The sequence below is a fragment of the Hyla sarda genome, chromosome 1 (assembly GCF_029499605.1).
Source record: "Hyla sarda isolate aHylSar1 chromosome 1, aHylSar1.hap1, whole genome shotgun sequence".
In the NCBI taxonomy this organism is placed as follows: Eukaryota; Metazoa; Chordata; class Amphibia; order Anura; family Hylidae; genus Hyla; species Hyla sarda.
The window spans coordinates 394,172,149-394,186,682 of NC_079189.1; the positions used below are offsets into that span (position 1 = coordinate 394,172,149).

General features: G+C 43.8%; 1 protein-coding gene across 6 annotated transcripts in view; it reads right to left on the minus strand.

Annotated features, from left to right (window-relative positions):
* Window positions 1-91: 91 nt before the first annotated feature.
* DCAF11 (DDB1 and CUL4 associated factor 11) overlaps window positions 92-14,534 on the minus strand; it is a 46,177-nt gene continuing 31,734 nt past the window's right edge. For all 6 annotated transcript variants that reach the window (XM_056525926.1, XM_056525915.1, XM_056525935.1 and 3 more), the window contains 7 exons: window positions 11,232-11,300; window positions 9,241-9,298; window positions 8,839-9,024; window positions 8,362-8,515; window positions 8,116-8,268; window positions 1,214-1,320; window positions 92-503 (listed from right to left, as the gene is read on the minus strand). In XM_056525926.1, the coding sequence (XP_056381901.1) occupies window positions 387-503; window positions 1,214-1,320; window positions 8,116-8,268; window positions 8,362-8,515; window positions 8,839-9,024; window positions 9,241-9,298; window positions 11,232-11,300 (844 nt within the window). In that variant the 3' untranslated portion in view covers window positions 92-386. The remainder of the gene's footprint in view (window positions 504-1,213; window positions 1,321-8,115; window positions 8,269-8,361; window positions 8,516-8,838; window positions 9,025-9,240; window positions 9,299-11,231; window positions 11,301-14,534) is intronic.

A 14,534-nucleotide genomic window follows, 5' to 3' on the forward strand; every position in this document is an offset into this window, starting at 1 on the left:
ATAATGATGATAATATTAATAATAATAATAACAACAAACAAATAAATAAATATTCAACACCGTTGTTGCTAGTAAATAGTCAACATACAAGTAATTTGGGACAGGTTTATTATAGAAATAGAAGCCAGAACTCAACAAACACACCATAATAGTACATCTTTGTTCTCCCATATGTCAAAAACAGGTGACAAATCCCACCACCAAACTGGACACTTGTCACTGACTCAGTCAGCAAGTTGCAGTCGTCCTTAGTTATTTTGCTTTAGAAGCAGAGATTCACTCTTTATACCCTTACATTCACCAAACTATACATACTAAATATATGTCCTCTTTAGCTTCAATTTTTCACATAGCAAGCCAAGTGTGTTAGTGGTCATTGTAGTTGGCTACCAGGAGGAGGAACTGCTAGCAGGGCTGCCTTCAGACTCTGGTGGTGGTGTGCGCAAATCCTCTTCATAAAATTCCGACTGGCGGTGATCCCAGACACAAACTTTACCGTCCCACTAAAGTGAAAATAAAACATCAGAGAATAAATAATAGCGCTATGATCATGAGAGCAACAACATGCTGCAACTATTACTCTTATGTTGGTAAGCAGTTATATTCTGTAATCGTGTCACCACTAGAGACTATGATAGTAATCTGTGTAGGTTCATATGTGAGCACACAATCTGGGCTTATAGGTAAAGCTTAAAGTATACTTTGTCAGCATAAAGAGGTTTTTCATATTCAGAATGGAATCCAATAGAAACCTCACTTTTGGAATTCTGCAGCGCTTCTAAGAATCAATTCACACTCCTCTTTGTTTATATATGGGGACATGTTGTCCACTAATGTAATGTCAATTGACTATAATGGCCTATCATTTTTTTGCTGCTATGACATTTAATTAAAGTGACATCATAGCAAGAGGCCGCTGCAGCTGGCAGTGAAGACATGTCAGCACATTCTTGGTGTAAACACTGAGGTCTGTAGAGCACTATTGTGGGAACATCAAATAATTTAAGAGGCAAATACTTTTCATTTTACACAGGAAGACCAGATTTTGTAACCCCACCAAAAAACCTAATTCATTTTATAAACTCTCTCAAAACTAGAAAGAAATTTATTGACCTGAGAAATCCATATAACATTACAAAAACAGAAAAAAAAAACAGGGGGCAGCAGGGGAGGGCAACCTCCTTTCCATTAGCATAAGCTTGTTAAAACTTACAGAGCTGCTCACAAGCCTGTTGTCACATGGATGCCAGCTTACGTCCCGCACACATGCTTTATGATTGGCCAGTTTCTTCACTATCCGCCCTGTTAACAAGTCGTAAACTGAGAAAACAAAAAGAGGAGGAATAATAATAAGATATAATTAATAATTCGTTTTCTAATGTTCTGAACAAAGTTTCACTAGTGCCCTAAATGCTAAGGATACCTTTGCACAATTTTTTTTATTTTTTTTTTTTACTTTTATTGTTTTTTCAATAAAACAAAAAAAACAGGAACAAGTAGGAACGACACAGTTAGCAACGTACAACTATATTGGTCAAATACAAAGGATGGCGAAAGAAAACAGAGAAAACATTCAATCAACAAGGCAGAATGTCCATAAATCAGGCTTACGGTCTAGAGAATCGCTATGTGAGAATCCAAGTTATTGAGTAGAAAGAGACACCTTCTGGCTAGTAATCGAGGTAGAGTGTAGACTATAGGATAGAAGAAAGTGGGGGAGAAAAGTGGAGGGAAAAGAAAGGGCAACGAGGAGCTTAGAAAGAGATTTCAGGTAAGGTGGAAGTACAGTTAAAACGGAGCAACATAGTGAGGGCTATGTATCCACAGATCCCACTGTTTCAGGAATTTGGAGTCACAGGAGCGAGATAGTGCAAAGATATGTTCATATTCACAGGTGAGATTCACATAGTGAAGTACCTCAGAAAGGGTAGGAACCGAAGGAGTCCTCCATTTCAGAGTTATACACAGTTTAGTGGACACGCATAAGTGCGCAAGTAGAGTATTGGCTAAATGCGGAACAATATCCAAATCTATCATGAGTAACGCAGTGGAAGGTGGTATCTTGACCGCCAGACCTTGCAACCTGGAAATTACCAGCTCTATCCCCCCAGACAGGTTTAATAAGGGGACAGTCCCATAAAACTTGTAGGAGTGTGCCTATCTCTCCACACCCTCCCCAGTAGTATGCAGAGCAAGATTGTGATTGACACACTTAAAAATGCGGTCAATATTTTGAAAAGCCGAGCTCCATTGATCTAAGGTAAGAGAAATTTTCAAGTCTTTTTCCCATTTCAGCATATAAAGAAAGGTGGTCATGCTTAGTTTGTCATCTAGCAAGTCATAAAAAAAGGAAATGCCCCTGTAGGACCCACCCAAAGAGTTTAGGAAGCTTAACAGTCGCGCTGAAATTTTCATGTTATTTAGAATTTTAGTGTTTAAAAGGCTCCTGATTTGTAATCCTTTATAAAAGTCCCTGTGAGGGATTTGAAACCTCTCCCTAAGTGCTGGGAAGTATACCTAGTTGTTATCGTCTAGCAGGTCGAAATACCTGCCGTCCTCCATGTGGATAAGTCTAAATCGGGCATATATAAAGAGAGGTGCTCAATCGAATGATACTAGCAGGGCACCTTATCGGTTTTGGAAAGGTGCCTATACACCTCCTCCACACCGTGTCTGAAGTATCAATCGCCGAGAGTGAGGTGTTAGCAAGGCTAGTAGGAGATAACGCTACTAACATTCTAGATTTTAAAGAGCATTCTGGGCTATAGGTTTGCTCTAACGCCACCCACAATTTTTCTGGTTTACCCGACCACCAATGCTTCATCTGGTCCAATATAGCTGCATGATAGTAGCCTTCAATATCAGATCTCCCCAAACCACCCTACAGTCTATGGTGAGTCATCACCCTGCGGAGAACTCTAGGACACGTCGAGGAGCTTGTTAAGAGATGCAAAAAAGGACAGAGGAATCGCTACGTGGAGAGTACAGAATAGGTATAACAATTTTGGGAGCAGTAGCATATTAAACGCCGCCAGCCTGCCAAACCACGAGAGATAGTGTTTTTTGTATTGAGCGATAGAGGAGGTTAGAGTTTGTAGAAGTGGAAGAGAGTTAGTGTGGAAAAGGGAAGAGGACGGGGAGGTGAGATGGATACCTAAGTATGAGATATGGTTCTCTTGCCAGTCAAGTGGGAAGTGGGGTACCAGGCTCGTAAGCGTTGATGGGGGGATGCTAATTGGGAGGGCTTGGGACTTGGTGACATTCAATTTATAGTAGGAAAGGGAGCCAAATAAGTCTAGGGTCTGGAAGAGGAACGTCAGGGAAGAAGTCGGGTTAGTCAAAGTCAGAATTACATCATCTGCAAAAAGCGCTAGCTTATGTTCCCTATGCTCCATATTTCCTTATAGCCTGCACAAGGGGTTCGATAGTGAGGAGAAAGATCAAGGTCGATAGGGGGCAGCCTTGTCGAGTGCCGTTCAACAGGGTGAACCGGCTAGATCTGGCACCGTTTGTGAATACGCTGGCCACTGGGTTAGAATATAAAGCCTGTATGGCCGTAAGGATAGAACCCACAAAGTCAAAGGCCCTCAGGGCTGCAAAAGCAAACTGCCAGTTCACCCTATTGAACGCTTTTTCCGCGTCTAGTGTAATAAATACTGTTGGGATATGGTTCAGTTCACAGTGTTGGAGAATAGAAATCATGCGCCTCGTATTGTCCGGAGCATTTCTGTTTGACACAAAGCCCACCTGGTCTCTACTCACCAATGCCGTTAGATAAGGGCTTAACTGTGTTACCAAAATTTTTGCATATAGCTTAGCGTCTCCATTTAGACGTGATATAGGGCGGTAATTAGAAGTTAAGTCCGTCGGTTTGCCAGGTTTGGGGATAGTCCTGATCAGGCCATCCAACATGTCAGGAGGGAGTGACCCAGTTGTCATGGCCTCATTGAACACCGGTAACAGATAGGGTAGCAAGATGGGCAGAAAGCGTTTATAATATTCATTGGGGAAGCCGCTGGGTCCAGGGGCTTTGTGAGAGGGGAGGGAGCGAACAGCATCCTTAAGTTCTTGTATGGGGGCGGTGTAGAGAGGAAAAGAAAGAGTCTATCAAAGGTCTGGGCAGGCTGGCGACAGAGTGGGTCATCCTTTAGATTATAAAGGGATGCATAGTAATCACGAAACGCGTTGGCAATGTGTCGGGGTGACATGACAGGTGCATGCGACTTAGGATGTTTAATAAGCGGGATACGTTGTTTGTAAAAGGCAAGTTTTAGCTTCTTGGCCAATAGGGAGCCTGCTTTGTTATCATGCAGGTAAAAAGATAATTTGGACCGTTTAAGGGTTCTTCCGTAATCATGAAGGAGCAATGTCTTCAGTGTTAGTGGAGTAATGTGTTTTCTGGATGGCCTCCAAGGCAGCAATTTTGTTAAGGGATTCCTGCACAGCTAGGGAGCGCTGTTTCTTAAGAGTAGCCCCCATCTGGATAAAGGAGCCTCTAATTAACGCCTTGTGAGCCATCCAGATCATCTTCGTTTCTATGTCAGGAGTATCATTGAACCTGAAATAGTTAGCGCAGACTCCAGCTGCCCAGAGTGGGTAGAGTGGGCTATCATATGGGTGTTCGCCCTCCATACAAAGTCGGAATGTCTGGGTAAGTAATCTCTGATAGTTATGGAAACAGGTGCGTGGTCCGACCAATTCGGGACGAGTCCACTCTGGGGAGAAGACCTCTATCCACCAGAAAGAGATCAATTCTGGAGCGGAATCTCGCCGAGCAGTGCGTAAAGTCCTGTTCAGTCACGTGTTGCAGTCTCCATATGTCGAACAGGTCATTGTTAACAAGTAAACTGTCTAGATAGAAAGAACGTCTCGGCACAGGAGAAGAATGGTCGAGAGTTGGGGACACCACTGTGTTAAATATTCTGTCATTTAGCTGATACTCAAAGAAAGATAAGCCTAATAAAATATTATTGACAGCAATTGCTCAGTTGTCTTGACCAGCAGTCATTCTGTTATCGGGAGAGGGCACACCGTGGCTATTACGAATATGCTGACAAGAGTGGCACCTGGCTATCAAGGGCCCTACATCCTAAAACCTCTTCTCTGTACATTCTATCTCTTAACTCTGCCACTTATGGCAGGATTCATAACACTCGGCACATTGTTTCCGAGTTCCGCTCCTTACCAATCCCTTTATTAGATTCGTGGTAAGGTTGACCAGTATCTTTCCAGACAGACACAGTCACAGTCTCCCCTCTTTGTCACCGAAGCGTTGGGAGTGCCTTGATCGTCCGTTGGAGCCTGAGGAGATTCAGGAGGCTATAAAAGGTCTCAAAAACTGGAAATTTCCTGGGCCCGATGGGTTTACGGCCCGTTTCTATAAGTAGTATGTAAACCTTGTTACCCCTCCTATGTTGCGGGCTTTCAATTCTTTTGTCGATGGTGCCTCTTTTCCTCCTCAGGCTCTCATGGCCCATATCCCGGTGATCCCCAAGCCTGGCAGGGATCCCGTCTCCTGTAGCAACTATCATCCTATATGAACTTGGACATTAAAATCTATTCTAAGATCTTGGCCATTCGTTTGGGTCCCTTGCTTCCCTCCCTGATTCATAATGACCAAGTTGGTTTTGTTTCGGGTAGAGAAACCAGGGACAATATCCTGAAGACATTTTTCCTCATCGCTGCCACCAGATCCCGCAATTTACCTGTTTGTCTACTTTCTATTGATGCAGAAAAGGCTTTTGATAGGGTCGGGTGGGACTTTTTAGAATTAGCATTATGCCGGTTGGGTATAATGGTTCACATTATAGTCACATCATGGCCCTATATCGCGGTGCTACGGCACAGATTAGAGTGAAGGGTACCTTGTCCTCGCCCTTCTCAATTAGCAATGGGACCAGACAGGGGTGTCCCCTCTCCCCCTTCTTTACGTGATTGCTATGGAGTATCTGGCGGTGGTGCTGAGGCAAAATGCTTCCACTCCTGTTCCTGCTGACGATCTTCTTTTATATGTGACAAACCCCTATGTCTCCCTACCCGCCCTCTTAGCGGAATTCGTGGAATACGGTGATATTAGCCATTTTAAAGTTAATGCTCACAAATCTGAACTCCTCAATATCTCTGTCATCTGAGCTCCTTGGTTGGATGTCCTCCCAATTCCCCTTTCGCACCCAATCTCGCCCCCATACGTTATCTTGGGGTCCACCTACTGGCGGATCTCAATGGTCTATTTGATGTATACTATCCTCCTTTACTGAGGGTAATTGAGCGGGATCTGCTGCCTTGGAAAACTCTTTCCCTTTTGGTTTGGAAGGATGGCAGCGGTCAAGATGGATATTCTCCCTCGGATTCTTTATTTGATGCAGACCCTCCCAGTCCGTATTCCGGCCTCTTTGCTTACGAAGCTCCATTCTTTAGTTTATGCTTTATCTGGTCCAATACTGGCCCTCGTCTCCGCCATCAAGTGCTGGCTCGGAGGAAAGAAAAGGGAGATGCTGGTTTGCCGGAATTCCGTATGTATTACTGGTCTACAGTTTGCTCTTGTATCCTTGACTTCTGCCATCACGCTGAGTCCAAGCAGTGGGTTAGTTTAGAGATAGAACTCTCCCCCGCCGACCCTGCTGCTCTCCCCTGGCTACCGCCTGCCTCCCGACTGTCAAGTCCAGCTCTTCTTTATATCTCCCTGGTGTTACTTTTAATTTGGGCCTCCTTATTGGGCAATAAACCAGGACCGGGAGCAGGGTGTACAGGTACGCCCTGCGTTCTTAAGAATTAATTCCCTTGACCTCTCCGGGGGTTGGTTCACATATTTTTACTCCTCGCTGCTACCCAAGAGACATTAACATATGAGCATTTATGTGTCCTTTCTCTCCCCTGCCACCGCCTATCCGCCCCGTACGATTTCTTTGATTTACAAAGTGTCCAAGTTCCTTGGACAACCCGGTGAAACCTCCTTACCTAGTTAAATGGGAGACTGAACTGGGGTGTGACCTCACCACTGAGGAGGTTTCTCGTATTTTTTTTTACTAACCCATAAGGCTTCTTTTTCCTCTAGCATACAGGAACGCAGTTTTAAGATTCTATCAAGGTGGTATCGTTGTCCAGTCCGTATCCATGAGATGTTCCCAACAGCCTCAGACACATGCTGGCGCTGTGGTAATGCGGTGGGCACATACTTGCATACTTGGTGGGACTGTCCAGCTCTTTCACCCTTTTGGGACTCTGTGTTTGACCTATACAACAGGGTCTCCTCGGACTCTATCCTGCCATCTTCTCAAATTGCTCTCTCGTCTCTTTTTCCAGACTCTCTTCCTAAGGATGAAAGAGGTCTCCTGAGACATTTCATTGGTGCCGCTAAGGCGGTGATTCTCCGCCACTGGAAATCTCCAGTGACACCATCCAGGGCAGAGTTCGTGGAGACCTTGAACAAAGTACGTAGGATGGAGGAAATGGTGGTTTCTGACAGGGATGTGCTTGAGGCCTTTATCGGTGTGTGGCTACCTTCGGACTCTTTTAGAGAGTCTCAGGAGTTTTTGGCTTGGCTAGGTTGAATTGATTAATGGACATTGCCCTATTCATGGCACCCCCTCCCCTCCCTCCCCCGTCATTCTTTCCTCTACTATCTCCTGTTTTCCTTTGGCTTTTCCTCCTGGCTTTCTCTTTCTCCTCTTTTTCTGTCTTCTTCAGTTTTGTCTTCTCTTCATGTATTCGTTTAACCCCTTTTCAACAGTTCTATTCGGCAAACTCGACGAACTTTCTGAAAAAGTTTGGTTCACCACAATCAGGTTCTCCGCAAACCCGCAATGAAATAAGCCTCAGAACACATGTATAACACTGCCTAAGAGCTCTGAAGCCCTGTATAACAATAGCTTTTGGGGTGCCAACCAGTCCAATATTGATGGCCTATCCTGAGAATAACCCCTGAAAAAAAAAAAAATGTGTGCCAGCTAGGTCATCTATTTGATTAAATCCTATAATTTAAAGGTCTTTGCTGAAGATAATGTGTGAGATGGTGAACATCAGATGGTACATTTTTGTGGAGCAGGAACAGATATGACTTCAAAAGGTATAGGTATTCTTTTGCCTATTATTTTAAAAGATTGTGTATTTACTTACTCACAACTCGGCCAGTTGAGCACCCACTATACACATACTGCTGACCAGTGCTGTTTGCAGGGGAGAAGCGACACCTGATCAAAGTGTGTAAGACACCGTGGCCACGATAAGTCATCAGAGATGTGTCCCCAGGAAGGCGCTTTTTCCTGAGAGCTGGAAGACATACAAATGAATAAACTAAATAGGAAAGCCGAAATACTATGTACACTTAACACTTTAGATTTTTCTGAAGAGGGGTTAATTCACCTTTCTTGGGAACCTGTTGCCATCTGTAATCCCAGTTCTGTTGGGTGATTGCCCTACGTGAGGCTTCAAGCCCCTCTGGACCTGAAAATCGTCTGATGTCCCACAGCTTAATGCTCTGATCTTTGGAGTTAGAAAGCAGATATCGTGCATCACCCTGGGATATAAAGGAATTATTTAGTCATATAAAAATAAAAAAAATCTTCCACAAGCTTAAAAAGCCAAGTGAAGATGGAAACAAGATGGTACAAGCAATGCTGGCACAAGCATTTAAACTAAATTATACCAAGAAAGACACATTCAAGTGAGAATCTTGAAAATAGAAAAAAAAAGAGCAGAAAGAAAAACAATAAGAAACAAGAGATCAAAAGAAATATTTCTCAAGTCAAAAGATCATGTGAAAAATAAAGTAAGAAAGATCACAGTAACAGAAAGAAAGAATCAAAGCAACACATGATATGCTAACTTCATTCTTTTCACCTTGCTGTCAATGAATGTAATACCATCCTGATGCCCCGCTAACAGGCCCACTGGTTTGGCATCATCCTCACGCATTGTGCGACGATCCCACACTTTACACAGAGCATCATCACCACCAGAATACAATATGTGACAGCTGTCATCAGCAAATGAGACAGCATTCACATCATCCTCATGAGAGCAAATCTAGGCAGAGGGAGAGAAAACAAAAGGAAGCAAAAACATTTAGACTCGAATAATGTATCAAGAGGGAAACTAGAGCACTATATTAATAAAGGTACGAACACAAGGAAACACAAAGACTGGAAAAAAGGGATGAAAAGAAGAGGAAACAGTAGGGTTTTGTTACATGAAAAGGCGAACGTTAGGTAAAGGGACCAGAAAGATACTGTGGAACTCTACCTTCAATATTCGACGGTTTTGTTCTAGGTCGTACACATATACACATCCATCATTGGCTCTGTGGAAAGAGTGTAAATGATCTGTATATACAGAAAATATGATCCATAACGCCCCTATGCTGCAATTATTTAAAAACTTGGTCCCCCATGTGTAAGAACCAATATGCTTGTTGTTTCATATTCCACGTTATCTTCTGGTAATGGAGAATATATGGGTAACTGATCCAATTTTCCTTTGCAACAGTTTTGATAATCTCCCTGTTTTGTTTTTAAAAGATCTGTCAGGATTTAGTTACTGTGCCAAAGCTGAGGCCTACTGTGATCCAGTTAAAGTTCACATAAAGAATTACTGTCAAATAAAACTTTGGATAAGTTGTCCAGTCATGTCAAAAGTTGGGATTGCAACAGTTCTCACTCCTGAGACCTGCTGTGATCATGAGTTACAGCTGGGTTAAGTGTGTGGCAGCACTCTCCTCGCTCCCCAGATGCCAAGGAAATCCAACATTTTCTCTGCATAAGTCTATGCAGTAAAGAGGTTAGATATGGTGGCCGGACGTGGAGTGGAGCATGCTGCAGTGCACTTTATTGGCTTATAACTCACAGTCGCAGGAGGTCTCAGGAGTTATGTTAATAACAGAGACTTAGGTTAATAAGTTCTGAAGGTAAAAGAGGTAGGCATGGAAAACAGTGTTTCACCATTTTAAAGGGGAATTCCGGTATTTGTTTTTATTTGACTGTGCTACAGGAGCTGTAAAGTTAGTGTAGTTCATAATATAGTGTCTGTAACTGGGTGTGATGGCTGGTCTCGAAATTCTTGTGATATCTTTGCCCCGATGTTTATTTTTAACAGCATACAAAATGAGTGATGTCTCAGGCTTTTCCCAGGATACAGTGCAGCCCGAGACATTACATCACCAGTCAGGTGTTGAAAGGGAGCCTGTCTGAGTTTCAATGAGTGGAGCAACCGCTGGGTGGGAGGGAGATCATTCTCCACAGGGCTTCAGGGAATTGTAGTTTTTAAGCACAGCACAACATGCAAGCCAGCTCAGGTGTGCTACAATGGGTAGGGTGGCTGATGTGAGGGAGGATGTAAAGTGACCTCACACTTAAAAACAAAGGATCCTGGGACCTGTAGTTGGAGGGAGGGAACTCCATTTCCCAAAAAGAAAGCAGCAGCGTGATGGTGGACAACACAGCCATTTAGCCCCAAGACAAGCAAGGATTCTACCTAAGCATGTCCATTACTGTCTGGCAGGTACTTAAATCACCTTATGGTGGATAACCCCTTTAGGGTATGGTTACATGGAACAGATCCGCATCGTATTTTACACTGCGAATCCGCCGATGACCCAACTCTCTATTGTGTCTCCAGCTGTTCCCCCCATGTCCTGCTCGCAGCAGTAATGCGCCGCTCCCAACAGCCACATGGGCCTGCGAGTTGCCACGCGTATACTCGCAGTGTATTCACAGACATCACGGAGCGGCTGCGATGTCTGAGTACACTCCGTACACTTTATGTGTTACCCTACCCTTAAATGGGTTGTGCAGTATTTAAAACATATGGGAGCTGTCATCCTCAAAGAGTGTATGTGTGTGGTAGCATGTATACTGGTATTATTTGCATTATAATCCTGTACAACCATTTACATAACATACATTGCACAGGGAGAAAACTTCCAAACAGTAAGGGGAAGTATGTGCAGAGGAAAAGTTGACCAATTGCCCATAGCAACCAATCAGAATAGCTCGTCTATTTAATTTTTTTGTTTTTGTTTAAGGCCTCTGAAAGATAAAAGTATTCTTTGGTTGCTATGGGCAACTGCTCCACTTTTCCTCTGCACAGGTTTTAATAAATCTCCCCCTATATCTTTATAATGTAGAACAGATCTTTGCTACCTAAAGATAAAAAATAATCTGCATATACATGTACATATATTGCTTACTAATTTGCATTTGAGTATACTTGTTTTTCGAATGAAAATCTTTACTCACCCTCCAAGCACTTCCCGACCATCACGAGATACAGTGAGAGAGAAAACAGCAAATCGTCTCTCTGATGGGCTGCATACATAAAAAAGACAACACTTTACATGGCTGCCTACCTGGCCCTGCAGTTCAGTTCTAAAGCGATAAAACATTAACCATAAGGTGTAGAATTTGTGTCACTGTTAACCCCTTCCCGACCTATGACATACCTGTACGTCATGGGTGGCAAGGTGTTCCCGACCCATGACATATAGGTACGTCATGAACATTACTGCCACTACTCGCGGCATCCCGCAGCGTCCGGAAAGATGGTGGCTATCACTGATAGCCAGCCATCTTACCGTGCGACCACGGGGGGTTTCATCCCCCCCCCAGCTATCGCTGCTATCAGCTGGTCACATCTGACTAGCTGATAGCAGCATTTCGCTATAAAAATACTTAGCAGTGCGGTGTGTGAGTTCCGATCACGGGGATCGGGACACACACCGCTCTGCTAAGTGTCCCTGACCCGTCCCCCGGCGTCACTTACCCGTCCGAGCGGTGTCCCGAGCGGTCCCGGCGTCCTCCATGCGGTCCTGGCTGCGCTGCGTCCCGGAGGTGAGTTTGCAGCAGCAGTGCGGCATCTTCATTGGCAGCAGTGAGATCGCCGTAAAGCGATCTCACTGCTGCCTCTGAGAGTTTCAAAACTGCAACTCCCAGCATGCCCAGACAGCCTTTGGCTTTCTGGGCATGCTGGGAGTTGTAGTTTTGCAACATCTGGAGGCCCACAGTTTGGAGACCACTGTATAATGGTCTCCAATCTGTGCTCTTCCAGATGTTGCAAAACTACAAATCTCAGCATGCTCAGTCTGTCCAGGCATGCTGGGAGTTGTAGTTCTCTAACATCTGGAAGAGCACAGATTGGAGACCATTATACAGTGGTCTCCAAACTGTGGACCTCCAGATGTTGCAAAACTACAACTCCCAGCATGCCCAGATTGCCCAAGCATGCTGGAAGTTGTAGTTCGGCAACATCTGATCCTTCAGATATTGCCGAACTACAACTTCCAGCATGCCTGGGCAGTCTGGGCATGCTGGGAGTTGTAGTTTTGCAACAACTGGAGGCACACTAGTTGGGAAACATTGTCCGTTTCCTACCTCAGTGCCTCCAGCTGTTGCAATTGTTGCAAAACTATAACTCCCAGCATGCACTGACAGACCATGCATGCTGGGAGTTGTAGTTTTGCAACAGCTGGAGGCACACTGGTTTGGAAACACTAAGTTTGGTTGCAAAACACTTGAAAGTTTATTACTTAACTTAGTGTTTCCAAACCAGTGTTCCTCCAGCTGTTGCAAAACTACAACTCCCAGCATGCACGGACAGCCAAAGGGCATGCTCGGAGTTTGCAACCGCTGGATGTTTGCCCCCTCCCCCCAATGTGAATGTACAGGGTACACTCACATGGGCGGAGGTTTACAGTGAGTGCTGCAAGTTTGAGATGGCGCAAATTTTGCGCTGCAGCTCAAACTTCCAGCGGCAAACTTGCTGTGAACCTCTGCCCATGTGACTGTACCCTAAAAACACTACACTACACTAACACTAACCTAAAATAAAAAGTAAAAAACACTACATATACACATACCCCTACACAGCCCCCCTCCCCCCAAAAATGAAAAACGTCTGGTACGCTACTGTTTCCAAAACGGAGCCTCCAGCTGTTGCAAAATAATAACTCCCAGTATTGCCGGACAGCCATTGACTGTCCAGGCATGCTGGGAGTTTTGCAACAGCTGGAGGCACCCTGTTTGGGAATCATTGGCATAGAATACCCCTATGTCCACCCCTATGCAAATCCCTAATTCAGGCCTCAAATGCGCATGGCGCTCTCTCACTATGGAGCCCTGTCGTATTTCAGGGCAACAGTTTTGGGACACATATGGGGTATCGCCGTACTCGGGAGAAATTGCCTTACAAATTTTGGGGGGCTTTTTCTTCTTTAACCCCTTATGAAAAGGTGAAGTTGGGTTCTACACCAGCATGTTAGTGTAAAAAAATTAATTTTTTACACTGACATGCTGGTGTTGCCCTATACTTTTCATTTTCACAAGAGGTAAAAGGGAAAAAAGACCCCCAAAATTTGTAACGCAATTTCTCCCGACTACGGAGATACCCCATATGTGGGCGCAAAGTGCTCTGGGGGCGCACAACAAGGCCCAGAAGGGAGAGTGCGCCAAGTACATTTGAGGCGATTTGCACAGGGGTGGCTGATTGTTACAGCAGTTCTGACAAACGCAAAACAATAAATATCCATATGTGACCCCATTTTGGAAACTACACCCCTCACGGAATTTAATAAGGGGTGCAGTGAGCATTTACACCCCACTGGTGTATGACAGATTTTTGGAACAGTGGTCTGTGAAAATGAAAAATAAAATTTTTGATTTGCACAGTCCACTGTTTCAAATATGTGTCAAACGCCAGTGGGGTGTAAATGCTCACTGCACCCCTTATTAAATTCCATGAGGGGTATAGTTTCCAAAATGGGGTCACATGTGGGGGGGGTCCACTGTTCTGGCACCATAGGGGCTTCCTAAATGGGACATGCCCCCCAAAAACCCTTTCAGAAAAACTCACTCTCCAAAATCCCATTGTCGCTCCTTCTCTTCTGAGCCCTCTACTGCGCCCGCCGAACACTTTACATACGCATATGAGGTATTTCCTTACTCGAGAGAAATTGGGTTACAAATTTTAGGGTGATTTCTCTCCTTTTACCCCTTGTAAAAATTCAAAAATTGGGTCTACAAGAAAATGCGAGTGTAAAAAATGAAGATTTAGAATTTTCTCCTTCACTTTGCTGCTATTCCTGTGAAACACCTAAAGGGTTAAAACACTTACTGAATGTCATTTTGAATACTTTTGGGGGTGCAGTTTTTATAATGGGGTCATTTATGGGGTATTTCTAATATGAAGACCCTTAAAATCCACTTCCAACCTGAACTGGGCCCTGAAAAATTACGATTTTGAAAATCTTGAGAAAAATTGGAAAATTGCTGCGGAACTTTGAAGCCCTCTGGTGTCTTCCAAAAGTAAAAACTTGTCAATTTTTTTATGCAAACACAAAGTAGACATATTATATATGTGAATCAATATGTAATTTATTTGGAATATCCATTTTCCTTTCAAGCAGAGACTTTCAAAGTTAGAAAAATGCAAAATTTTCAAAATTTTCATGAAATTTTTTGATTTTTTACCAAGAAAGGATACAAATATCAGTGAAATTTTACCAATAACAAAGTAGAATATGTCACGAAAAAACTATCTCGGAATCA